The sequence below is a fragment of the Boleophthalmus pectinirostris genome, unplaced genomic scaffold, assembly GCF_026225935.1.
Source record: "Boleophthalmus pectinirostris isolate CB_2022bp ecotype Guang Dong unplaced genomic scaffold, ASM2622593v1 HiC_scaffold_3, whole genome shotgun sequence".
Classification (NCBI taxonomy): Eukaryota; Metazoa; Chordata; class Actinopteri; order Gobiiformes; family Gobiidae; genus Boleophthalmus; species Boleophthalmus pectinirostris.
In genome coordinates, this window is record NW_026571299.1 from 24,655,839 (window position 1) to 24,683,661 (window position 27,823).

Genomic DNA, 27,823 nt, shown 5'->3' on the forward strand with positions numbered 1-27,823 from the left:
ATCAGATTCCGTCCTACAGTAAGAGTCATGAGTCTTGAAGTGAGACTAATCTAACCAAGTTAGAAGAAGCACATGGAGAAGGGCTTCAGTATCTTTAGTTTCACTGGCTCCCTGTTTTGGATCATGTTTAAAATACTTGTTTTGATTTTTTGGGCCCTGCAGGGACTAGCCAGGCTGGCACCACTTAGTGCCTCCACTCAGTTTCATTTCTCTCCACAGACTAGGTCAGGAATCGGAATACACTAGACGGTTTGCAAGAACTTAGGAAGTGTGAGTTCGGGCACCAGCCAATCAGCGAAGAGTCATATATTCTGTGTTGTCAACAATTCCCAAGATTGAGGATTTAAAGCCGGAACAAAGAGAATGTTTGGTGAATTTCATCAAGGGGAAAGACGTTATTGTCCTTCTTCCTACGGGATTTGGGAAAAGCTTAATATACCAGTTAGCCCCGTTAGCGGCATGACCAAATAGCAGCAACTGACTAAATGAAAAAAGTACCTGCCTACCGTCAAGCAAACAAATCCTAATGCTGCGAGGTCAGATGGTTTCTACGAAGTGAAACCGTCTGATGAATCAGACTATACATGGACAGGATCCTCTGTATAAATCTGTGGATCTGATCAAACCCTACAGCCTGGAGCTTCAGGTCAAGCTACTAATGGTCCGATGGTTTTAAAACCTGAAGAGTCTGCTCCTTTAAAGCTGTTGTCCCTCGTCTCTGGAACCATCTGCCTCTCTCTTGGTTCTTTAGACACTGGACACCTTTCAAAAGTATCTAAAGACGGACCTCTTTGAGCATTTGAACCTTATTGATATACTGACTTTGTGACTGTATGTGTGTGAAAAGTGTTATAGAAATAAATCGTACATACTCACTGACAATTTCAAAGTCTCACTGTACAACATTTATTGCACTATTTTCAGGGAAAGGTTTAGAGATATGCTACTATTTCCTTAAAATGCTTTGACAAGACTTTGGTTTCATTGTTAAATTATGAGTGAAACGTGCTCAATAACATAATATCTGCACTGAAATGGAGCAAAGAATCATGGTCTATGTAGTCTCCTGTGCACTTAAGTCATGCATTTAAGCAGCGAGCCAGCCCACGATACGAGACTTCTGACGGTTTGACACAGTATTTGGTTCTCATTCGCCCCTCCCGCTGAATGTGTGTGAAGCAGGCTCTGGTCCAGTCGTAGTGGGTCGGAGTTCTTGGGGCTCTTGTGCAACACTTCATTTCCTCTGAGTGAGAAGTGAGCTCAGAGTTTACAGGAGCTTTCACTGCTGTGTACCTCACAGACTGCACAGGGACCAAATACACAAACAAAACTCAATACCAAAAGTATTCTGGAACAGTAGGGTTGGCTGATTTGACAAAAACGTAATCCCTTTTGTCTCGTATTGATCATTACAAATTTTGATGACGTACTTTTAAATAGTTTGTTTATCATTAAAGATGCACTATATAACTTTTCTGGCAGAGGTTGCTTCCTACACGCTATGACATTAAAATGATATAGGTCAGATCTGTGGAGAGAGCGGCCTACGGACAGTTTTTAAAGGTATTTTTAAGCAATAAAAGCATTCAGAATTAAGTCAATCCTAGATAATGCCATACTGTGGAACATTTAAAGGACATTTACACTATTTTCTCATCTGTTCTAATGTTATTTCCTCATCACAAACAGACCCGGAGCTGTGTTTTGTTTCATTCGCACATGTTTAACTCACAAACCCTCCAGATTTTAGACTGAGTTCCAACTTGTGATGTCACGTGGTAGTACAGGAAGTGCTCCAGTGTGTTTTTAAACTCCACACAACTTCACTAGAATCATTTGCATCATTTCAGACCTGGAATTTCGTATCTCTACTGAACTAAAAGTAACTGTTAACTTGAAAACTACCCACACAAGGTAGAACAGAGCATTTTGAGTTTTGGAGATGTAGACAGACTAATAATAAAGGATTACTCAGACATGTGTGTGAAACAAAAGAACTCCAGGTCTGTTTTTAGTAGGGATGGGCATGATTAGTCGATTAATCGATAATTGATCATTAAGAATTTAATCGATTACGTTAATTTTTAATCGACAAACTGAATGTAGGTTGCTGTGCGTAGTGTGACTAAACAGGGGTCCGTACATGTAGCTCTCTGCACTCAGAAGGAGCGAGACACAAACAGTCGGTCAGTCTGCAACATGCCGAAGTGCAAATGTGCATTTAACGATGACTTGTACAAGAAATTCCACGCTTTCCGTCCCAGTTGAGACAAGTGGAAGACCATGTGCACAGTGTACAAAGCAGGAACATATGTTTCGGTGTCCATTGGGGATGTCAGGGACCTCAAAGCACCAGGACACCGAAAAACATGAAAAAGCTTTACCAGGTGAGAGTAGCTCAATGTCGATGACGAGGCCCCACCTCCCACCCCCCGTACGGTGTCCTGGTTTTGACAAACGCAAATATGGTCACACTAACCTGTATTCCACTGAGTTGTGTCCTTTAATCCGACAGAAGTTGAACCGCATCAGCACACTAGAGCAGTTTTTTCTTCGCTTAGTTTATGCAAATTAGTCATGCGATTTTACATTTCTTTTCTGTGAGATTTGCGCAAAGCTGCATTAAACACATTATAATGTCAAACGGGCTGATGTGGCTCTAGAGTGGTTATGGTTTATATGTTGTAAAGTTGAATTTGTTTATGCAGATTAGTAGTGCAGATAGTATTAATAATGATAATCATTTTAATATAAAAACATTAATGATTAATCGATAATCGATCGTTAATTCTCCCGATGATCGATTAAGAAAATTGAATCGAATGCCCATCCCTACTGTGGAACATTTGAAGGGCCTATATTACGTTATTTTCTCATCTGTTCTAATGTTGTTTCCTCATCACAAACAGACCTGGAGTTGTGTTTTTTTTCATTCGCACATGTTTAACTCACAAACCCTGCAGATTTAGACTGAGTTCCACCTTGTGATGTCACGTGGTAATACAGGAAGTGCTCCAGTGTGTTTTTAATCTCCACACACCTTCACTAGAATCATTTGGATCATTTCAGACCTGGAATTTTCCATCTCCACTGAACTAAAAATAAATGTAGCCGTTGACTTGAAAACTACCACTTCATGACATCACAAGGTGGAACAGAGCATTTTAAGTTTTGGAGATGTAGACAGACTAATAATAAAGGATTACTCAGACGTGTGAGTGAAACAAAACACAACTCCAGGTCTGTTTTTAGGGGAAAACGGCATTATAACATGGTTCAAGTTACTGTGTTCAGACTTAATGGCTTAATGCTCAATTTGGATTCTTTCATGAAATCTTACTTTTTTGCGAGGTCATTCAGATTTCCAATTAAATGCGACCTATATGTGATCTCCAGTGTGAACTTTAAACGCCCAAAACGCAGCAATTTGTTGTGAAGTAGCTGTCGTACCAGAGCCAGAACATGCACAGTTTATTTGTTTTAAGGAGAAGATTGAGAAGGAGAAGGATGAGGTTTTTGGTCGTGGCGTTTTGTGGGGCAGCGGCAGCAGCGTCCGTAGAAAGGAACGTGTGTGTGCGTGGAGTCGCAGCCAAGAGTGATGGGATTGTTATTTGCTTCACTGCTTCACTCACACTGAGTTCAGACACGATTTTCGTACGGCGAGAAGAACATTTGTGTACCTTTGTGAGCGCCCACTTTCACCACGTGTGGATCGGATGAATGTGACCTGACCGTTCAGACTGAAGTCGCGTGTCAAAAGATCGGATATGTATCGGTTTTAGGAGCACATATCCAAGTGGCCTGGGTCGCATTTGAAAAAAATCGTATCTGTGTCGTTCAGACTGTCATTAAAAGCTCAGATACAGGTCACACAAGGGCAAAAAAATTGGATTTGGTCACTTTAGGCTGCAGTCTGAACGTAGACTAAGTGTATCTTTAATAATAACTTCAAACAAATAAGTTTAGATTTTGTTCCTGTTTTGTTGCATTTGGGTTAGTCACATGTCGACGTACTACTAGGGGTGTGCAAAAATATCAAAATATGGATATATCGTATCGCTTAACGTGATGATACAGAATCGATATTGTGAGCTGCTGTATCGATATATCACCAAGAGTATTTTTTGGTATATTTTACTCAATTATTTTGTTACAGAGCTACTGTTTTGTTGTTTTTTCAGAGAAGGAAACTCATTTATGTGACACATTTGACACTTTCACTGTTTTTATGATTAAAATTGGTGTGTTTCATATGAACTTTGCACAAAAACTTTTAGTATCACAGCCATGATTTAGCATTTATTTTTATTGAACTGTGCCGAATCGATTTGAAATATATCGTATCGAATCGAAAGTGCATTGTATCGAGATATGTATCATATCATGGCCTGTGTATCGAGGTATGTATCGTATCGGCAACTTCTTAGTGATACCCAGCCCTACCTACAACAGTGTTTAGAGTTTGTGGACTCTCTCTGTGGGCTCGGTTCATTGACCTGCATTCTCACAGCAAAAACATGTTATGTCACCAGGTCAGAGGTCAACTCATCCGTCATTGTAGTGATGCACAAACACACAAACGTGGAGCATTTTTGCGCTGAGTGCAGGTGGAGCTGCTCGGAGGGATCCTCTGTCTCTGTTTGAGTCTCGTTCTGTGAATTTGGCTTTGTTTCTTCGTAACTGAAGGTATTTAACGTTATCTGTAAATGTGTTTTAAAGCGGATCTATTCTGAAAAAATTGACTTTTGAGAGCGTTTAATCATGTCATAGTTGTTTTTCTTCTCATTTGACCTTCTGACTTTGTATTTGAGTGATTCATGCGTGTTTGAGTAATCGGTATACTTCTGTATTCAAGACGTCATTGCTTCAGTCAGCTCTAGTTTTCACTGCCATCGAATACACCCAACGCTCTGAGCTTACTTCATTCTTCAGATCAGTCATACATACGGGTGTAACGATATCCAAGTCTCACGATACAATATTGTCATGGTATGAACCTCACAGTACGATATTTATTGCGATATCATGGGAAAGCTCATGATATGGCAACAATATCCAAATATCTCGGTACAATATTTTCACGATATACATCTCAAGGTACGATGTTTATTGTGATATTTTGTGGAGGTTAACAAAACTGTGAATATGCTACTTTTTCCTTTTAAATGCCTTGACAAGATTTAATCCAAAGAACTAAGACTTAAAAGTGTTTAGAACTGTTATTTCTTCTGAAATGGAGCAAAGGATCATGGTCTATGTCAGGAGTGTCAAACTTAAATTCACAGAGGGCCCGAAATTAAAAACTGGGACTAAGGCCAAACTAAATATTTATTGAAACATTTTAACGGCATGTGCATGTTTTCTCTTCTGTCGAGATATGTAATGTTAAACCTTTTCTTATTAAAATAAATGTTTAATAATAAAAAAGTTGAATCCAGAACAAGCAGAATATAAAATAATTATAACATTTTAAATAAATAATGTCTCTGTAGCTGTAGAGTTCTATATCTGGGCCAGCTTTAATACATATTTAATAGGATCTTGCGGGCCAAATATAATTATATCGCAGGCCAAATTTGGTCCCCAGGCCTGAGTTTGAAATGTCTGGTCTATGTAGTTCCCTCTGTGTTTTTTAGCTTTTACGGCACCATAACTCTTCATTTAAGCAAAGAGACTTGTAATTCGATATATTGTGATGGTCCACGATATTATTGTGAGAACTTTGACAATACGATATCATTTACGATACGATATATTTCGGTTATTCATTAGGATTCATCAGCGTCGTGTGGTCATTTTGGTACAATTGAAAATAAATCCTCTGCTCGTGTGACATGAGGGGCCGACAGCTGCCCTGCGCTTTGTTGCGGTGACGTTTGCGGCAGCATTTAGCCTGCCATATGTTGCCTTATTGTTTATTTAATATGAAAAATAAGTGGCTATTCTGTTTTAACATGTTGCGACTGACAGGCCTTCGTTTACCTCTGCAAGATTAATCCGATCATTGGTGACAAAATCCCAAGACTGCAATTACTTACGTTATCGTCATGTATTTGCTTTGTGTGTATTCTGAAGTTTAAACCTGTTAAGTGTGTAGTTTAAACAATTTTTTCCCCCACTTTTCAACAAAGAAACACAGGGCTTTGGATTCAAACATGTTGTGAAATGCCTGTGATTCTTGTATTAGAGGAGCAGTTCATATTTCAGTTTCTCTCAAATGTCACTGTTCCAGGATGGTGGTTTAAAATATGCTGTCTGTGCAGTTTGTCACTATCATAAGACACGCCAAAGAAATCACACTTAAAAGCTCCGTGTTTGATTTATTTAAATGTGAAAAACAGATCTAGTTCATTTGAAACAGTTTGCAGTGGTCCAAAGTTATTCCTCACTTACCTTATGCACTCAGAGCATCCAAATGATTCACCGCTTAAGCGCTTAACCATGACACGCGTACTTTCTGATAATAAAACGCTTTATGATTGCACGCAGACAATACACAGCAGTCTTATTCTGAACCCAAGAGCTGCTTATACAATATATTTGTACTGGGACAAGACACATTATGAACAAATACCGTATTTTTTGGACTATAAGTCACTCCGGACTATAAGTCACACTTCTGGGGGGAAATTTATTTTATAAAATCAGAGACCAGGAACCGATATTTCATGTTGCAAGTCAAGTTCTAGTAATAACAATAGAACAGAGAACAGACTGCTAACATCACATATGAACTAGGGATGGGCATGATTAGTCGACTAATCGATAGTTGATCATTAAGAATTTTGTCGATTACGTTCATTTCTAATCGACAACTGAATGTAGGTTTCTGTGCGTAGATATGAAGCTGCGTCTGACAGCACAAACACAGGAGTTGCGACCTCAGTCCCACGTTTTGGCTCTGGCACCTCCTTGGAGATCACTGTACCACTCAGTGAGTGTTTTTACATGTACATCTGTATCCCAGTTTCGTCATGGTGCATGTACACGCCGTATGTGAGCTGCGCCAAACTTGCACACGTACGATCTTTGAAAACATCGCGACTCACAAGAACAGACTCACCTTCAGCATCAGCATCCCTTTGTCACAGAAAGAACATCTACATTCCACTGAGATCGTGTCCGTTAGTCTGACAGAAGCTGAACCGCATCAGCGCACAAGAGCGTGTTTTTTTTTTTTCTTTTTCTCTCTGCCTAGTTTATGCAAATTAGCCATGCAGTTTTAAGTTTCATTTCTGTAAGACTTGCGCAAAGATGCATTAAACACATTATAATCTCAAATGGGGTGATGTGGCTCTAAACAGAGCGCCTCTTCCTCTTCTGTGTCACTGTCGTCAGACTCAGCATCAGTTCCAGTTAGAATTATTCGTGTCTTTCTGAATCCCGACAGGATGGTTTCGATGTCACTGAAGTTCAGGCTTTGTCCATCCATCCAGTGACTTCAGGAAAGTTTCATGGTGCATCCTCCTGGTGTCACAAGTGTCTCGCTCACTCCAAACTTTCTGCTCCTCGATTACCGTTTTCAGATGCAGATTTTGGTACTTTCATTTTTGTAATCTGCAAAATATGATTTTCTTTTTTGGGGCATTTATGTTCAGTCTTATCAGTCGTCTTTATAGGTTTGTTTAAATGTTAGATTTTCAGTGGTACAGAAGTAATGGTGCGATCGACTGACATGATACAGACAGAACAGAGGCTCTTTCTGCAGGAGACATGTGCAGTAGAGTGAAGTGACAGTAGTACAGGAGGAACAGAAGCAGCAGATACTCACACACAAGACTAGAGCCTCTCGTCAGTATGAAAATGTTAATATATAAGTTGCACCAGAGTATAAGTTGCAGGAAACACCCAAACCATAAAAAAGTGTGACTTATTGTCCAAAAAATACGGTAAATGAAAAATCTGAAACAATGCCTCTAAATGTTCCTTTAAAATCATGACCTTAACATCACTGACGTTAACATACTTTTGTCTGCTTGTCTCTCCCGCAGCAGTCCTATGTGTCCTCCGGCCACCAGATGGCGCCCCCCAGTCCCAACACGAACAGCAGCAGTAACAGCAGCGGAGGGGGCGGGGAACAGCTGAGTAAGACTAACCTGTACATCCGCGGGCTCCATCCAGGGACCACAGACCAAGACCTGGTGAAACTCTGCCAACCGTAAGTCCTCCAGGCTCTCCCCATCTGGAGCTGGTTTCCTCCTCTGCCTTCCCACAATCCCTTTCTCCTTCGAGGAAAAGGGCTTGAAATTTAACACAAGAAAACACAGGTTGCATCACTCCAACCATGTCCAATCCATTAGTGCTGTCACGATACTTGAAATTCAAACTTCAGTACTGAGCTTAGTATGATTATTATGGTTATTTTGATCCCACAAGAGCAATACAATTTAATGTTATTAGGTTCTTTTTTCAGACTTTTTCAGAGTTTGTTTTCATACTTGACAGTTTTTGCTCCCTGCGGTCATTCTCGGAGTCTCGTGATGTTGCTGTGACATGTCTGGTCAGATGATTTAAACAGGTTTTGGTGCTGTCTTCCTACCGGTGGAGGCAGGACGACAGCGCCACCTGCAGTCCCACTTCCTCAGGACAGGATCCCAGGTGTGCAAGAGTAAAAAAGCCCCTCGTCTCAGTTTGTAGTCTCATGGGCACGTTTCCATATTTCGATTGCCTCTTTAATCCAGTGATGATGTTTGTTGTCCTCTGTCCCGATGTAATGTTCATCACAAAATATTATTATTGCTATTTCTTTAAAAAATATATATTATTAAAGGAGCACTACTTATTTATGTATTAATGGTCACACTGTATTTTCCACACTATAGGGAGCACTTAAAAGCATTTAAAACAAAAAATGACTGTGCGCCTTATAATCCAGAGCACCTTCTATATTAATTTATTGGGGTGTCTTAGTACGACTTTAGTAAACTCCAAAGCCGCACCACTTGCAGCATTACGGCTACTGTAGTCAGGAGCATCGTGGAGTAGTACGTACTGTGATTCCTTTTAATATCAAAATGCCACTGTCAAGAGACACACTTACAACACTGACTTTATAAAGTGAAAGTGTGAGCTGCGTGGGAGCAGTGGATGAGAGAAGAACAAACATTCACCAAGACAGGGAGACAGCGCCGAGCGACTTACGCCACGATCTGCCAACGGATCGTGGACGCCTGGGCTAAGGATCAGTATCAACTGTGGTCCGAGCTCTCACCAAGACCAGAATCATCACTGAACTGCCAGGGAACAGTAACCACACTGACTCGGATAATGACGAGAGGGATGCGTTACAATCGCGTTACAATTGAACAAAGTTGAGTTATTTTGAACGCGTTAAATAAAGTGTGACTGACTTGTCTAACTGTTGTGTTTCGTTTAATGTGCCTTATAGTCCGGTGTGGTTTATATGTGAAAAAAGATTAAAAATAGACCATTCAATGACTTAAAGTGCTGAAAATACGTTATATTACGCAAAATGGACTCTGGTTAGAATGTTGTTACTTCCTCAAAAACAGGCCTGGAGTTGTGTTTTGTTTCTTTAACACATATTTGAGTAATCCGTTATTATTAAAAGCAAATCTCAAAATGTCCTGCTCCACCTTGTGATGTTCACCTTTGAAGTTCTAGGGCTGAATACAAATGATTGCAGTGAACGTGTATGGAGTTTAAAAACACAGCGGGGCACTTCCTGTATGTACATGTACATGACATCACAAGGTGGAACAGAGTGCTTTTAGTTTGAGAGAAGAACTGAGCCTAAATATGCAGGGTTTGTGCGTTCATGAAACACAACTCTAGGTCTGTTTGTGACGAGGAAACTAGAGAAAACAATGAAAAGTACATAACGAACATTTTGACAGATTATGGTCTAATTTATAGGACTAATTTCCTTCTGCAGACCCCCCAGTAGGTTTTCCCTGGAATGTCCCACAGTATGGCGTTAAACTAATCTATTTCCATGGAGACAAGCAAGTGACACCAACAGGCTGGTCAAATCTTTGGTGACCCCAATTAAACTAAGAATTTATTTAGGGTATTTTTAAAGCAAGAAAATAATTAGATAAATGGATAGATTAGATGTTTAATGCCTCATTTGCCACGTTTACATGAGAACTTTAATTCCAAATAAAAAACTGACTAAGAATGAATTCCGCTTTAAAAAGACCATGTAAACACTTAATTCTGAATAATGAAAATGATTATTCGGAATTAAACTTGATTCCGAAGTGAGTGGTTTCATTTTATTTTAAAGCCGAACAAATTTATTCCTTGATCATGTACACGTTAATTCTTAAAAATAATTGAGGTCTATTACCAAGCTTTTTTCCTTTGCTTGATTAATTATTTAATATAAGTACAGTGACTTTATTTACTTTTAGAAAAGGAGAAAGGGGGCTATAATTGAAATGCTGTGTCAATGTACGATATATATTGCTCCTTTGTTTCCAGTAAACTTTAATGGGGAAAAAAAATAAAATTTAGGTCATTCAGAGCATACTCGTTGTGTTGCCCTTCTGACGTGATCCGGACGATCCTGGCTTCGGGCTTTCATCCACGTCTCTTTGGATTTGTAAGCGGGATGTGGGAGTGGGCTGAGGTAGAACAGCCTCACACTCAGTTTGTCTTCTTCCTCCCTTCTCCGACGCTCTTCCCTTCTCCTCCTCAGCCGACAGACATAAAGCTTGATGACAGAATTCTCCAGCTGCTGCGCAATTATCATCGGAACCACTGCGGGAAAAGTTTGGATCGTGTTTGTGTCCGTGGCGTAACGACAAACCGAGATGACAGAAAAGCCGGTAGCAGCTGAAGTGTGTGTTTACTTCTGGTCGACATAAATATGTTCGTGTCTCTGTCCGATCAGAACCCTTCCAGACCCCCAGACATTGAGCGGAATTAAATAAAGATGTGTTAATGTGTTTTCCATGTAAACCTCAATTCAGAATTATTATTTCCATGTAAACTCGAACGAGAATATTTTAATTCCAAACTATTTAATTCAGAACAGTTCATTCAGACTTCAAAAAACATCATGTAAACGTTGTTGTTGTGGAACAGATAAAGCAGTAACATCTCCATGAAGACATAAAACATTCTCAAACTTCACGAAAGCTCTTAACTTTACCAACACCTGTTCAAATGAGTATATTTTTTTTGTATACATTAGTATCTGGGAATAATCCATGACAGTGAAGTTCCTAAATGAGTCCAGGCGGTGTAAAGCTACAGATAATGGGACTATTGTTAAAGAGGCTTCGGTTCCAGCGTTTCGTTCGTTCCCATGATTTAAACTTAAGGGGGTTTGTCTGTTTGTTTTTTTTAAATAAACCAAAGTCATTCCACAAAAGAATTTCAGCCTTTTTTCGCCGATGGACTGTGATATTGCCCAATCTTAAGCCCCATTAGGATTCCAAAAGTTTGTGTTTTTTGCAATAGTCTTTTAAACAATGACTAAAACATGACATCACCATCTTCAGTTTCACTTGAAGTCGAGAGATTGTGCAACGCATGTTAACAGTGCCCATTATGAGAGTGAGAAACAATACAACGAATCTCTGTTGCCATGGCGATACGATGACCCTTTGAGATTTTGATGTGGCAAGTTCTACATTGTGCTTCTGGACAAATTAGGCAAATTAATGTTGAATTTTTAGTGTTTAAAATAAGAAAAAAAGCCCTGAAAAAATATGTGAATTAGCTCTCATGGGGCACTGCAATTTTCTAACCCGGAAATCAGCGTTATTAAAGGTTCCATGTTACGCAAAATGGAGCTTTTATTCATGTTAGAACTTTAGTACTTCATCAAAAACAGACCTGGAGTTGTGTTTTGTTTCATTCACACACATTTAAGTAAAGCTTTATTATTAGTTTGCCTACATCTCCAAAGCTCAAAATGCTCTGTTCCATCTCGTGATGTCATGAAGTGGTAGTTTTATCTTTAGTTCTGTAGAGATCGGCAATTCCAGGGCTGAAATCATCCAAATGATTCTAAAGTCTATATAAGAGACAAAAGCACAATATGTCTTCTATATTCTCTAGATCAGGGGTCATCAAACTAAGGCCCGTGGGCCAACTCCGGCCTGCCATGCCCCTTTGAGCGGCCCCCAGCCCCTTTGCCACCCACCACTTGATCTGGCCCTATGAGGCAATCCTCGAAAGTTGTCAAGACCTATTTTTTTTAAATAATATGTATAATAAATAATAGCACGTCTGCAACTTGTATTTTTCAATTAAAAAAAATGATATTTATATTAAGTATTTATATTTATGTTTAAATAATGATATGACGTATTTACATTTGCTGCTGAATTTTCGTCACGACAAGCTCGAGATCAAACAGTGACAGTCAACACACGTGCAGAGCTCTGCAGTGCACATAAGGACAGCAGGACTGTAGTGCAGTTAAGGCAGAGGCCTCCAACCTGTAGCTCGGGAGCTGTCGGTAGCTCTCCACTCCCTTCCAAGCTGCTTGCCAACGGATTTCTGAATCATACATATGAATTAGTACAATTTGATTAATAAAATGCCTATTACCATTGTACACGTATCATTTAGATGCCTAACTTTGTTCACTAATAAATGGATAATGGTTTGTTTTAGAGGCATCTAACTGTTCCTCATTTAAGACTTGCCATGGCTCTTATATATGCTCAATTTCTTGTGACCTCTAAAATGTGGAGCTCTCTGGCATTTTCGTTTTGTAAAAGTAGCTCACTGGAAGAAAAAGGTTGGAGACCCCTGAGTTAAGGACTTGTTAAGGACATTAGTAAAGACCACTAGTAACGACAAACAAATAGGTGCCAGGAGTTATGTGTTGATATAATATTGTGGATGGCTTTACCAAGCTCGTCATTTCTACTACACAGTGAGGCCTGCTGATGGTCATTTTGGTCTGGATCATACAATTCTGTTATCCGGCTGACTCGACCCCCATCATAGTCAGGAGTGATAATATGGCCCCCAGAGAAAAACATTTGGCAACTCCTGCTTTAGATTTCTTCATTTTGATGTATCTCCCACCTCCATTTCCATTATACCAGATTTCGATTTTTGATGTTTTTGTATTTTGTGTGGATTTCATTGTCTTTTTGTGGTGGAAACGTGAAAAATTTTCCATGTGAAACTAAAATATAACATACTAGTATTGACCAAATTTGCATAACTACTGCGTATCTATGTCCACCCACATGACCACCTAAAGCTGTATTGATTTTTTTCACACAATGAAAAACACGACCGGATCTTGTTGTTTTGCTGTTTTTCTACATTACTCGAGTTCAAAGTTCACGAGACTCTGACTGGGCGACCTTCCTGTTACCTTTACCCCTCAGCTCCACAACGTAACGCAACTGACGCATGACGCCCCCGGGACTGCACACGGAACTTACGCACATTTAAAACCATTTTCCCAGCATGCTTTTGGGCTGAAGGTCTTTTTCTCAGTTAGTTTAGTGTTGTCATGATACTAACATTTCAAACTCAGCTTTCGATACTAAGTAATAGACTTGATACTCAATACCGATTCCAATATCATCATCGTAATAAAATTTTACTTTTCTAGTGGAAGATCTGCCAATGTCTTGTCTCCATGGCGATATTATTGCTTAAAATACCCCCCAGCATAGCATTAAACATTCATAGAGACAAGCTGGTAATGTCACAAGACCAAGTTAGAGGTCAGATCTATGGAGAGGCAAGCTCACTTACAAAAAATAAGGGATTTTGGGCAGTAAAAAGATATGTCAAGTGAGCTATAAAACCCCCTGCTCTCCATCTGAAAACAACACATCCTAGATTTGTCGAAAATATTGAAAATCAGACACTAATCGATACTAAAACTCGTACTGAAACTAGATACTCATTTTTCGCAAGTATCGATACTAAAAAAGGCCACTGACAGGGGAGAAATGAACCTTTCCTGAATAGTTTTAGAATGATTTTCAGCTGTATCAGATCAATCTGTGTATCATTCTTTCATTCGTTTTTCAAAATAAAACCAAAAATAAGAAAACAAAACAAAAAAACACTATTATTTTCATTATTTGTCTCCAAATCCAAAATGAAAAAACAGATGATTTGTTTTTTCAGTTTTTGATTTTGTGTTTAAATGAAGAAAGGAAAAAACGGATAAAGGCCGTTTCCGTGACTTACACTGTGATGACGGACGTTTGCGCTGTATACAGACTGAACCAGGACTAAACCAGATCTAAACCAGGACTAAACCAGGACTAAAACAGGACTAAACCAGGGCTAAACCAAGACTAAACCAGGACTAAACCAGGTCTAAACCAGGACTAAACCAGGACTAAAACAGGACTAAACCAGGACTAAAACAGGACTAAACCAGGGCTAAACCAAGACTAAACCAGGACTAAACCAGGTCTAAACCAGGACTAAACAAGGACTACACCAGGATTAAACAAGGACTACACCAGGACTAAACCAGGACTAAACCAGGTCTAAACCAGATTTAAACCAGGTCTAAACGAGGACTAAACCAGGACTAAACCAGGACTAAACCAAGACTAAACCAGGTCTAAATCAGGACTAAACCAGGTCTAAACCAGGACTAAACAAGGACTACACCAGGACTAAACCAGGTCTATACCAGGAATGAACCAGCACTAAACCAGGACTAAATCAGGACTAAACCAGGACTAAACCAGGACTAAACCAGGTCTAAACCAGGTCTAAACCAGGACCAAACCAGGTCCCAACACTCAGTCCTGGTTTAGTCCTGGTTCAGTCCGTATGCAGCGCAGAAGTCTGGAATCTCCATCAATGTTTCTTGTGCTCGATAAATAATGCCTGTGAAGTGATGTTGTATTTTTGACAGTAAAGTCGCGTCTGTGAATTTGTGTTCGTTCTCAAGAAAATGTAATCGTAAATTTTCATTTCGTGATTGTAATTCTTGATGTCATAACTTTCCTATTCGTATTCCGATGGATAAAATACACACAGTACATTTTATATATGACTGGAATCATTCGAGAGTTTACAAATATTTATTTTATGCTCAACCACAGACAAATATGCACAGATTTATATCCTATGCACGGACATGATCACTGAAAATGTTACGGGAAAACTGAAAAAAACTAATCATTATCTGTTTTTTCATTTTGGTTCTGGAGACAAATAATGAAATTGTTGTTTTTTCGTATTCTTATTTTTGTTTTATTTTGAAAAATGAGCAAATGATACATGGATTCAGAACAAGTTTAAGAACCATGGACCACTATAGAACCTACCTGGACCACTGAGGGACTACACACATATAAAACCACATGGGAATAGAAAAGAAAGTACTGTTATTTAATCATGAAAATCACATTTTGTTGTCTAAATCAAATCGTTATTGTGATCGCGGTATTGGAATCAGTACTGAATCTTGAATCTATTCCTTAGTACTGAAATTGAGTAGCACTTCCTTCTGCAATGTCTTAAACCCAGCCCATTTCCCATTTTCCTCTGCAGACCTCAACAGTTGCTGCTCTGTGAACTTCTGCTTTTAATTCTTCCCTTCTTGGAACTGGCCTTAGACTTAAAGAGCGACTCAGGAGTCTATTTCAGTTCATGTCTATATTTAGTTTTATTTAGGACGGATTGTTATTTTTTACCGGTTTAAGTTACTGTAATAGTTAGTCCATATTTACTTATAGATTTGGTTCAGTTCTTTATTGAGACCTGGTTTAGACCTGGTTTTATCCATGCCTATAGCTACTTATATCTTTTTGATTTAGTCCTGGTTTAGTCCAGATTTAGCCCTGGGATTGGTATTGGTTTGAGTCTAGTTTGGTCCTGTTGTGGCTTAGTTTGGTCCGTTTCTGGTCCTGGTTTAGTCCCGGTTTAGTTCTGTGTTTTGACCCAGTTTAGTCTCAGTTTTGAACACATAATTAGTTCCAGTGAAGATTTCAACTGCTTTTGATATAAATAAGTTTTTTTCAATTTCTGGTTTAGTCTTGATGCTTTGCCGTGACATCACTCCGGGGGTGTTCCACATGTTTCTCTAGATGCAATGTCCAGCAGTTGCCATGGACACACGATGCACACATAAGCAAACAATGCCAGAAAAGTTTTAAGACGAACAAAAAAATACAACATGGATTTCAAGAGCACATTTTCAGGAGCCTGTGTTCGATTTTCAACAAAACCGTGAGAGCGACTAAGTGAAAAACACAAATCAGATGTTGTAGTTCCAACTAAGTCAGCGTTTTCTGGTCAGACTCTGTTAAAATAAAGCTCAGATTATCCTCAGACGGAGCAGTGCCTAAAGTTAGCGTCACACCTCCAGGGAAGGTTGGCGACATCAGCTGCAAAGTATCAGTTAAATTGTGGTTTAACTGAAATTGGCCCTGCTCCGAAATAAATTTAGGTCCAGGTATTCACCTATTTTTCTTCGCACACCGGTTATATGAATTCATTTACTAGTAGATCTTAGTTAGCTCAGTTATTTTTATTTTATTTATTATTGTTTGTATTTATTTTTATTTTTAATAGTATTTTTTTTTTCATGTTATTGTTTATTATTAGTAGTAGTATTTTAATGTATGTATGTATTATTATTATTATTTTTTTAGTATTAAATTTTTTTATTCATTTATTTTAATTTTATTATATAATATTATATTTTTATTTTATTTTTTTATTATTATTATTTTCAATTTTTATTTATAGATTCTTATTTTATTAGTATTTATTTTTTATTTTTTATGTATGTATGTAATTATTATTATTATTATTATTAGTAGTAGTAGTAGTAGTAGTAGTAGTAGTAGTAGCAGTAGTAGTTGTAGTAGTAGTAGTAGTAGTATATTTTTATTATTGCATTTATTTATTTATGTATTTATTTATTTATGTATTCACTTTAGTCCAGATTAGAATCTTTTTTTATGTGAGTGTAAAGAATGGCTTTAGTCTTGAACGTGCCGGAGAAACGCTGGGACATACCTCGGAGCTAGCACATGCGGCGCTAAACGTAGCATCATTAGCTCAATATAAACACGGCGCCTCTGGATCCAATTACACGACGGGCCGTAAAAGAGACACGGAGTTAGCATCGGAATATTTGCCATAAATCAGAGGACATGAAAAGGAGCGGCGTGACCCTGATCCCGCCTCGCCGCTGCCATTGTAAAGCTGACACAGTGAGGGATGAGTTCAGTCACATGGTTTTATGGAGGTTAAACCAGGACAACCAGAACTGCTGTAGAGCCACGGGCCAGCAGCACACACCCACGCACTTAAAGGGCCCCGATTACGCTACGTTCTGATCGACGATGTTTGGACCGTGTAACATTCTTTTTTTACATTTCAATTAAGAATGAAAAAAAATAAAATGGGAAAACTGTTTGTTATCTCATTTAGTGTCAAAAAAAAAAAAAACTAATTTCGACCTCGATTTCCAATATTTAAAGTTTATTTCAAATAACACCAATCAAAAAACAGTCCAGTGAGGTTCATTTGGCTTGGTCGATGGCGTCATGGCTGTTGCGCAGCGGGGCTGGCACTATTGGCGGAGACGGTTCGTCCAGCGGCATGAAGTGTCTATTGAGCGGTGGGACCGATGTTGCAGTGCGCTCCGCTGTGGGTTTGTGGATGTGGTGGCAGTGCGGCGGGATGGGGGCGGCCGGGGGAGAGAGGCTGTGGGGCTTCTGTCATCTCGTTTTTATTTGGTAAGATTTTGTATTATTTGGATCATAGAGGAGCCTAAATGTTTCAAATGTAATGCATGTGCCTCCATATAATATCAAATATGGGTCCGATCCAGCAGTAACGGAGGGAAACGGGCAGATTTTTTACATTCAAATAGCTCTTATTCAGAAACTAGAGGAACTATTGAAATAAGTAAGGTATCAGAATGTAGGAAAGAGTTAACACTCCAACAGGGTAAAGTTAAACCTGTGATATTCTTTCAAGTTGTTGACAAAAAAAAATTTAAAAAACTCATGTTAGGTAACGGAGGGAATGAAATATGCAGCACTTTTTGGGCAATAAATACAAACAGTGATAACTAGTGGTTCTCACTTACATATCCTTAACAAACTGGTTTGAATATTTGCTTCATATAGTTTTCTACCATATGGTACAAGATTAGGTTGAAAAACCTCTTACTTTTTGAGTAATGAGATTTTTTATTAAGAAAGGTCATGGTAACGGAGGGAAAAGTAACAGAGAGAAAATTGTGCAAACAAGTAGAAGGTGCATGATTTTACATAATTTGTCAGCTTTTTTCTTCCGAATACTTTAATATTACTTCAAAATGAAAGGAAACTATTTCTATAAAATATGTCAGTCCTTCCAAGCAAATTTTTATCATTTTAAATACATAAAAAAAAAAAAAAAAAAAAAAAAATCATGTACCTTCATCAACAGTTCAAAGATGGAATAACACAAGATATGATGAAATACATCAATATATGTACATGATTTGCAGGTCTTTGAAATTTGGGAAATAATTTTTGTTCCATGTTTCATACATGGTCTGTTTAAAACGTATGTAACTTTAGAACCAAAAATGGTACAGCAAAAAGGTAAACAGTTTCATAAACTAGAGTACATATGTATCTGTTGAATACATTTTTATATCAGATGCATTAACTTGAATTTTTGGCCTTGCTGTTTACTTCTGCTTGACCGGGCCCATATACAAACTATAGATACCAAACTGTGAAAAGTCAAGATTTTCAACAATGAGTAAGTGAGTGGTTAGAAAAGTCAAGAAAAAAAAAGTTTTTGGACATTTGATTTTCACACTAAGTTCAGCCCAAATACTACACATTGAAATCAACACAATCTGATCCCGCACACATCCTGGATCTTATTTTTTACTCTTATTTCATTTCATAATTTTTTATAGAAGTATCGGATCGGGACTCGGTATTGGCAGACACTCAAAATCAAATGACTCGGACAAAAAAATGTGATCGGGACATCCCTAATTATTAGGTTCTTTTTTTAGACCAAGAGTTTGTTTTCAGTTTGGCCTGCTCCCTGTGCTCTTCCTCAGACTCATGTGATGTTGCTGTGATGTGTCGCTCAGCTGATTTTGGTGCTGTCTTCCTACCAGTGGAGGCAGGACGACAGCACCATCTGCAGTCACACTTCCTCAGGACAGTATCCCAGGCGTGTGAGAGTAAAAAAGCCCCCTTGTCCCGGTTTATCGTCCCGTGGGCACGTTTCCGTATTACAATTGCCTCTTTAATCCGGTGACAGTGTTTTTTGTCCTCTATCCTAATGATATTTGTTCCGTCCCAGTCCGAAAAAAAGTCTCCGTGCCTGTTTTAATTTTAATTTCGCTGCTTCCTGTTTCTCGTCATGGAGTTCAACAATGACTTTCTAAGATGCAAAAGTAAATGTGTCGCTTTGTCCACAAAATTACAACAAATTTTCAGGTAAGTCCTTTTACCAGCAGAACGTCTGGGGCATGAACCAGAGAATAAAATGTCAAAATTGAAATAGGCACGATGACCGCTGGTCCTTATACCATTCATTCTTTTGAATTTCAATTTCAAGAATGAAAAACAATAAAATGGGAAAACCGTTATATATTTCATTATTCCACTTTAGTGTCAAACAAAAAACAGATTTCGACCTCTATTTCCAATATTTAATTCAACGTTTAATTTAAATAAAACAAATCAAAAAACGGTCATTGTGCCTCTTTTAAGTTTGATATTTAATTCTCACTGGTTTATTTGCCCTGGAAGTCATGTTAATGGCAAGAAATTCATGGAGGCTCGGGCAAAAATCAGTGTAGAAAAGTCTGGTGTAATCTCCCTGACAAGTGTGCGGAAGCCAAAAGGTCAAAAAAAAGAAAGAAAAACTACCACTTCATGACATCACAAGGTGAAATAAAGTATTTGGAGACTCAAACATGTGTGAATGAAACCAAACACAACTCCAGATCTGTTTTTGACGCAGTAACAACATTAAAACATGACTTAAAGCTCACAAGAGACATTTTTATAGGACATAGCGAATTTTATGCTTTAATTTTTACGACTTGGGTTGGTGGAATAGTACCTGTGGTTAATATCGTAGTTTTACATCAGTTAAGTGGCCGTTTGTGGAAAAAAGTTGAGGAGAAAAGTAGTAGTAGTGGTGTCCAACTATGTTAAATGTCTATTGTAAATTCACACAGATTTAAGTTGTGTTGTCACTATAAACATCACATTGCATAGACCGAATATAAATGTTCCAAGCCGTATTATAACAGGTATGATGTGGAGAGACTGTAAAACTATTTCTTATGTTCATTACATTATTACAGTTACAGAAGAGTCATTCTTTAGCTGCTTTGTTGATTAATTGGTAGAGCAGACATGTCAAACTCAAATTTGGCCCATGATATAATTATATTTGGCCCGCGAGATCATATCAAATATGTATTAGAGCTGCCTATGTATATATTATTTTATATTCTGCTTGTTCTGGATTCAATGTTTAAGCAAAACTATTATTAAACATGTATTTGAATAAGAAAAGGTTTAACATTACATATCTAGAAAGAAGAGAAAACATGCAGATGTTGAAATTTTTCAATAAATATTTAGTTTGGCCCACGACTTAGTCCCAGATTTTAATTTTGCCCTCTGTGAATTTGAGTTTGACACCCCTGCAGACTGCAGCCTGAAGTGACCCAAATCCGATTTTTTTGGCCCCTATGTGACCTGTATCTGATCTTTTGACACAGATCTGATTTTTTTCAAATGCGACCCAGGTCACTTGGATATGTGCTCCTGAAACTGATACATATCTGATCTTTTGACATGTGACTTCAGTCTGAATGGCCAAAGTGCATTCATCCACCTGCACATCATCAACAAGCCACAAACGTCACTATTCTGTGCTGAAGTAGGCGAAAATTGTTAATGAACTCCGTGTCACTGAAGCAAAGCACATCACCACTCACCACTCTTGGCTACGTCTCCACATCCACATGTTCCTTTCAACGGACGTTGCTGCCACTGCCCCACAAAACACCACGGCCAAAAACCTCGTCCTTCTCCTTCTCAATCTCCTCCTTAAAATAAGTAAGTTGTTCATGTTCTGGCTCCGGTACGAGAGGAACTTTAAAATCTCCAGGTGCTCAATGCTCACGTCCATGTTTGGACAACTTCTGTAAACACAGAACACGCTCGCTGTGGTTGATGTCATCGTGTCTCCAGTGTGCATGTGAGACACTTTTGGGCTGTTTTATGTTCACACTGGAGATCACATACAAGTCGCATTGAATTGGAAATGTGAACGACCTCGCAAAAACATCGGATTTCACAAAAAAATCCAAATTGAGCGTTAAGCCCTGCAGTCTGAATGTAGCCTTACTCGACCAAACTTTGTATAAGCCAACTTACTATTTTATTTACATTATAGGCGAGTTTCAGCTGACGTCATTGTTATTAAAAGCCCGCTTAAAGTGCTTCTGTGACATAAAAAAAAAATCCCTGTATACAAAAATAATAATTTACCTCTGAAATAAAGTAAGAAATAATACATATTGCCTTTTTTCATTCATAAAAATAAGACAACACAACTCAAGCTCAATCATTAACTCTGTTATTCACACAATAACATAAGCATGAGCTCCTTCAGCAGAGGAAACTTGGGAGGTTCCTTATTTGAACAAATCCATGTTCCTCACCAGCGTAAGCATAAAACTGTTGTGCGCTCGGTCCATTCATGACTAACGTGTGAGTCAGTATCGTCATATTTTTTACCAAAACAAATGACAATGTATGACTTTCTTTACTGATGGCAGGGATCAGATTGGTCAAAAATAGGGACACATGGGACGTTTCTTGTATAAAACTGGGACAAATCACTGGTTTTGGATAGGCCTGTAACGATAACAAATTTTGCAGGACGATTAATTGACCAAGAATTTATTGCGATAAACGATAATATTGACATTTTGAGACCAATTTCAACTAATATAATAATGACCATGGAATAAAATGCAAATACATCCTCTCACTGATCAATAAACCTTACTTTCTAAAAAACATTTAACACAGACAACCAAAAACAACAAGCCTAAATAAAAAAGACTTAACACAGGACTAGTCTAATGTAGTCTGGCTGTCAGGAAGGACTTGTTCACAAAAATGCACTTGAATAAACCACTGTTGAACCAAACACAACCAAAGCAATAAATAAAATGGATTATTGAGTCTCTGTAACAAAATTGTCCTTAAAAGTGATTTTCGTGATTGATTTACATTGGAATATTGTGTCTTGTCTCTCTGTGGCTGCTGCTGTGGACTCGTCATTTTGGTCTTAAAGTGTTCGTATTAACCCGCGACACAGGATGTTATTTCACTATGAGGGAGCCTCTGTCCTGTCTGGTGTCGTGTCGGTGTCTTGTGGGATTTCAGTGGATTTCGGGATCTCCCAGGTGCTAGGCTAGTTCTGTCACTCGGGTTTGTGTTTATATCGGCTGTTGGGGTTTGAGACATTTCTTCTCATTATTTGCGCGCTCGCTGCATTTGACACATGTGGCCATTGAGACGCGTCCCGCTCACCAGTGTTGATTCAGCATCGTGACTTGTTTTGGCGATGGTCTAACATTCAGTCTCTTTGAGAGTGAGAGAGCGAGGAAAACAAACAAGCATGCAAATAGAATTCATCGTGGCTGGAAAAGCTATCGAGCTCGTTAAAAGTTATCGTACGATTAATCGATTTATTGATTATCGTTACAGGCCTGGTTTTGGCTAAATCTGCTGGGACAGGGGACACAGGGCTCAAAACTGGGACTGTCCCAAGTGAAGAGGGTTTAAAAAGCAAGATCGATTTTTGCAGATTCAAATACGCCTAATTATAATTTCACATGCTTGGGGTGCATGTAGTGTGATATAAAAATGTGAATGGGCCCTACAGTAGCCCCGCAGACACACACACGGAATGCCAGTGTTGTGTTTGGTCGTCGTTGGGCGGGTGTAAATCTTGTCCTGAGAATTTGCCTTTGGACTGAAGTGTGCAACTCGAGCGAAGCTGTGGAGAGCATTAAATATTCAGGGCTCTGGTGTCAGTGACCGGAGCGACAGCCAAGACCTAGAACTAGACCAGGACTAGACCAGGACTGAGGATGTAGTGATGAGTGAGGGGACACAGCAGAAAGAAAGAGAAGGTTTGTAACAGAGTTTGGACAAAATAAAGAAAACTAAATAAATCAGTATGAAGGCAGCATTGTGTACCAGGATCAGTAGTACTTCAGTTACAATAATACTTTTGTCATTTTTTTTTTTTTTATTCTATAAACTGCATACTGGCAATAAGGGTGGTAGTAGTAGTAGTAGTAGTAGTAATTGTAGTAGTAGTAGTAGTAGTAGTAGTAATTGTTGTTGTATTAGTAGTAGTAGTAGTAGTAGTAGTAGTTGTTGTTGTTGTTGTATTATTAGTAGTAGTAATAGTTGTTGTTGTACTATTATTATTATTATTATTAGAAGTAGTAGTAGTAGTAGTAGTAGTAGTAGTAATAGTAGTAGTAGTTGTTGTACTTGTTGTTGTTGTATTAGTAGTAGTTGTTGTTGTAGTTGTAGTAGTAGCAGCAGTTGTAGTTGTAGCAGTAGAAGTAGTATTGTAGTTGTTGTAGTTGTAGTAGTAGTAGTAGTTGTAGTAGTAGTAGTAGTAGTAGCAGTAGCAGTAGTAGTTGTAGTACTAGCAGTAGTAGTTGTAGTACTAGTAGTAGTAGTAGTAGTAGTAGTAGTAGTAGTTGTAGTAGTAGTAGTAGTAGTAGTATTAATGCTTTTACTTAAGTAGATTATTTCATGTGATACTTTTACTTTAGTATTATGTTGCTGTAGTATCTGTACTTTTAAGTCACTTTCACAGGACAGAAACTAATATGAATGAATCAAAGTATAAAAGTAGATAGACTAGTACACATTCATGGACCACTATGAAACTTACCTTGACCACTGAGGGTTTACACAGATTACAAAAAAATTTTGCTTTGTCTGAAATGTTCCACAGTATGGCATTAAACACATCTATCTGTAACGATATCCAAATCTCTTCGTATGATATTATCACGATAGGACACTTTTTAGCTTTTAAAATACCTTGACAAGAATTTGGTGTGAATTATTACTGCCACAATCCCAAGAATTCAAGTAAAAAACATATTTCTTCATGTTGTCTGCACTGAAATGAATCATGGGATATGTAGTACCATGTACCATGCATTTGAGAAAAGGAACTTGTAATTCGATATATTGTGAGACTTTTGGCGAAATGATATCACGAGGGACGTAACAATAATCGAAATATCGTGATATCGTATCGTCAAAGTTCTCACAATAATATCGTTGAATATCACAGTATATCAAATTACAAGTCTCTTTGCTTAAATGAAGAGTTATGGTGCAGCATTAGCTCAAAAACCCCCAGAGGGAACTACATAGACCATGATCCTTTGCTCCATTTCAGTGTAGACTACAAGAAGAAATAACAGTTTTAAGCACTTTTAAATCTTAGCTCTTTGGATTAAGTCTTGTCAAGGCATTTTAAGAGGAAAAAGTAGCACATTAACACAAAATATCTCAATAAATATTGTACCGTGAGATTTATATTGTGAAAATATCGTACCGAGAGATTTGGATATTGTTACATCCCTAATTGTGAGCTTTCCCACCATATCGCAATAAATATCGTACCGTGAGGTTCATACTGTTGACGATATCGTATTGTGAGACTTGGGTATCATTTCACCCCTAGATATCACGATATTTTGGTTATTTTACATCCGTAGTGGCTACTTTCATGAATCAAAAGTTTAGAATACGTTTTGCTCAACAGAAAACAGTAAAAAAATTGTAAAAAGTGTGGCGTTCTTAAACTTTTGACCAGCAGTGTGTTTACTTCTACGTTAAATTTCTGTCACAATTCATGAAACGTTAAAAAATACAAGTGTACAAACTAATTTACTAAGGAATACTAAGGAATAGACTCGATACTCAGTACAGATTCTGATACCACAATGATATTTTTTTCTTTATGTAACAGTGTTTTCTTTTATTTTCCTATGTGGTGTTAATGTTCTGTGCTCTTATACAGCTCAAGTTCAATCGAAAACTATTCAGGAAAGCTTCATTTCTGTCCTGTGACTTTTTTAGTATCAATACAAATCTAGTATCTGATTTTGAATACTTTTAACAACTCTAGAAGTACATAAAGTCGTATAGAAAGTGCAGTCTTTAAAAATCCTCAGTTCAGTTTGGGTAAAAAGCTGTGGAGAGTGGAGAGAATTCGTGAGCGAAAGAGAGAGAAAGAGAGAGAGGGAGAGCGGGAGGTATCGGGTTACAGTGTACATTCCTCGCAGACGCCATGTTGGCCAAACACAGCAGCACCGGACGCTCTGATTGGTCCGTTCCTCAGACAAGAACAGGTCTATTATCCTCTGCTGCAGCCGGTCTGAACTATGCCATAACTGAGCATTGCATAAGCTCTTTACACAGCTCATATGAACCTGCGCTGAACCGTCGGGGGGGAAAGTATGTCATTTGCGACGTTTCTGACGAGGATCGTGACTAGATTTGAGATTTAGTTCTTCATTATAGTTCAAAATATGTTGACATTTTAAACACGTCCCGAAGAGCTGGCAAAAAGAAAATGTAATGTAAAGTATCGCATTTCAGGACATGTTTGTACAGATCCAAACTATAGCTTAAGGATGCACCGATACAGCTTTTTTTTTAGTTCCGATACCGATTCCGACACTATAGCTTTAAGTCTCTCTGATACTTGATATCAACCAATACCAGAGCAGAGACAGAAAACTGCGGAACAGTTTTTATCCTGATGCCGTGAGACAGATTAATTCTGTCAGAAAAAACACTACAAAACAGCACTGACTTGGAACGCACTTTAGAAAATGGGGGCGGGTTGATATACAATATTTTTAACTATTTTATTCTTGTTATAACTATTTATTCTTATTATAACTATTTGTTCTTATTGTTATCTGTGCTGCTGTTGACCTGGAGTTCATTGTTTCATTTCTGTGTATTTTTTATACTGGAATGACAAATACATTTGATTCTGAATTCTGAATTTCTGAATTTATGTCCTTTAAAAGTGCACTGTGTAACTTCTCTGGTGGAGGGTCTGTATGGAATATTTCACAGCATGGCATTACCGTATTTTTTGGACTATAAGTCGCTTCTGAGTATAAGCCGCACCGGCCAAAAAATATGTAATAAAGAAAAAAAAAACATATTTAAGTCACACCGGACTATAAGTTGCACTTTTTGGGGGAAATTTAGAGACCAGGAACGACAAGTTCTAGTAATAACAATAGAAGAGAAAACAACAGACTGTTAACATCACATATGAACAGTTCTTCAGATAACTATAGCATAAACAACATAAAATAAGTTTTTACCAAACTCTCCATCTCACTCCAAATCACTAAATCCATTCAATTCTTCATCCTCGGTGTCACTTCTGAGCAATTCTGCTGCCATGAGGTAAACGGTCGTAGCTGTTGTCAGACTCAGCATCAGTTCCAGTTAGAATTATTTTGGTCTTTCTGAATCCCGACTGGCGACAGGATGGTTTCAGTGTCACTGAAGTCCAGGCTTTGTCCATCCATCCAGTGACTTCAGGAAAGTTTCATGGTGCATCCTCCCGGTTTCCGTGAAGTTGTGTTCTCCATCCCCGCTTTCTGTCCGTCTCTCACAAGTTTCTCGCTCACTCCAAACTTTCTTTCTCCTGCTCGATTACCTATTTCAGCAGAATATTTCAGGACTTGCAGCAGGACAGAGGCTCTTTCTGCAGGAGACATGTGCAGTAGAGCCAAGTGACAGTGGTACAGGAGGAACAGGATATTCACACACAAGACTCTTGATGCTTCAGTGTGAACATTTTAATATATAAGTCACACCAGAGTATAAGTCACAGGAAACACCCAAACCATGAAAAAAAGTGCGACTTATAGTCCAAAAAATACAGTAATTATGGCTTCCTATCTTCATGGAAACCAAATGAGACCAAGTTACAGGACAGTTCTGCAGAGAGGCGACTCCGCTCACTCAGGGCCTGTTTACACGGGTAAAACGCTTGCCGGTAAAAACGACAACATATTTAATCAGAAGTGCCTTTCATTTAGACTGTGACGGTATTTTTGAGGCTTAAAATGCAAAAATCTGAAACCACCCTCCAGAGTGGAAAAGTTGAATATGCTCTGCCGTATACACTGTCTACACTGCCCAAGAATAAAAACTGAAGATGCGATGCCACTTTTGTATCTTCTGCTCAGACCCTCATCGTATAAACGTAGCCTGAGAAAGTCCATTTTTCTAGGTATTTTTGAGCTGTAAACCCACCAAAGTAGAGCTGTTTAATGTCATACTGTGGAACATTCCAGGCAGAGCAATATCTTCATAGGAACAAACAGGTGGCGGACACCGAAAGAAAAAGTTACACATTGCACCGTGAAAACAAAATCAAATAAGACCAAACTGATCCAAATGTGTTAAGTAACTTATTTATCTATATTCATATAGAAATTTGATAATACACTTTTTGAATTGAATTGAATGAATAAAAGGATGTATAGTAAAACTCTGTTACAATTGGGATTAGAATTATAATTTATGTAACTAGTAGGGATGTAACGATATCCAAATTTCACAGTACCATATTTTCACCACATACATTTCATCATACAGGATTTATTGCAATATTTTGTGGAGGCTAACCAAATTGTGAATATGCTACTTTTTCCTCATAAAATGCCTTGACAAGACTTAATTCAAAGAAGTAAAAGTGTTTAGAACTGTTATTTCTTTGCACCAAAATGGAGCAAAGGATCATGGTTGATGTTCTG

The 27,823-nt window shown here is 38.2% G+C and overlaps 1 protein-coding gene across 4 annotated transcripts in view; it reads left to right on the forward strand.

Moving 5' to 3' along the window:
* Positions 1-27,823, forward strand: part of LOC110171295 (RNA-binding motif, single-stranded-interacting protein 2-like) — a 121,782-nt gene that overhangs the window by 33,133 nt on the left and 60,826 nt on the right. For 3 of the 4 annotated variants that reach the window (XM_055160193.1, XM_055160196.1, XM_055160195.1), the window contains exon 2: positions 7,992-8,158. In XM_055160193.1, coding sequence (XP_055016168.1) covers positions 7,992-8,158 — 167 coding nt within the window. The remainder of the gene's footprint in view (positions 1-7,991; positions 8,159-27,823) is intronic. The other variant, XM_055160194.1, reaches the window with a different exon arrangement.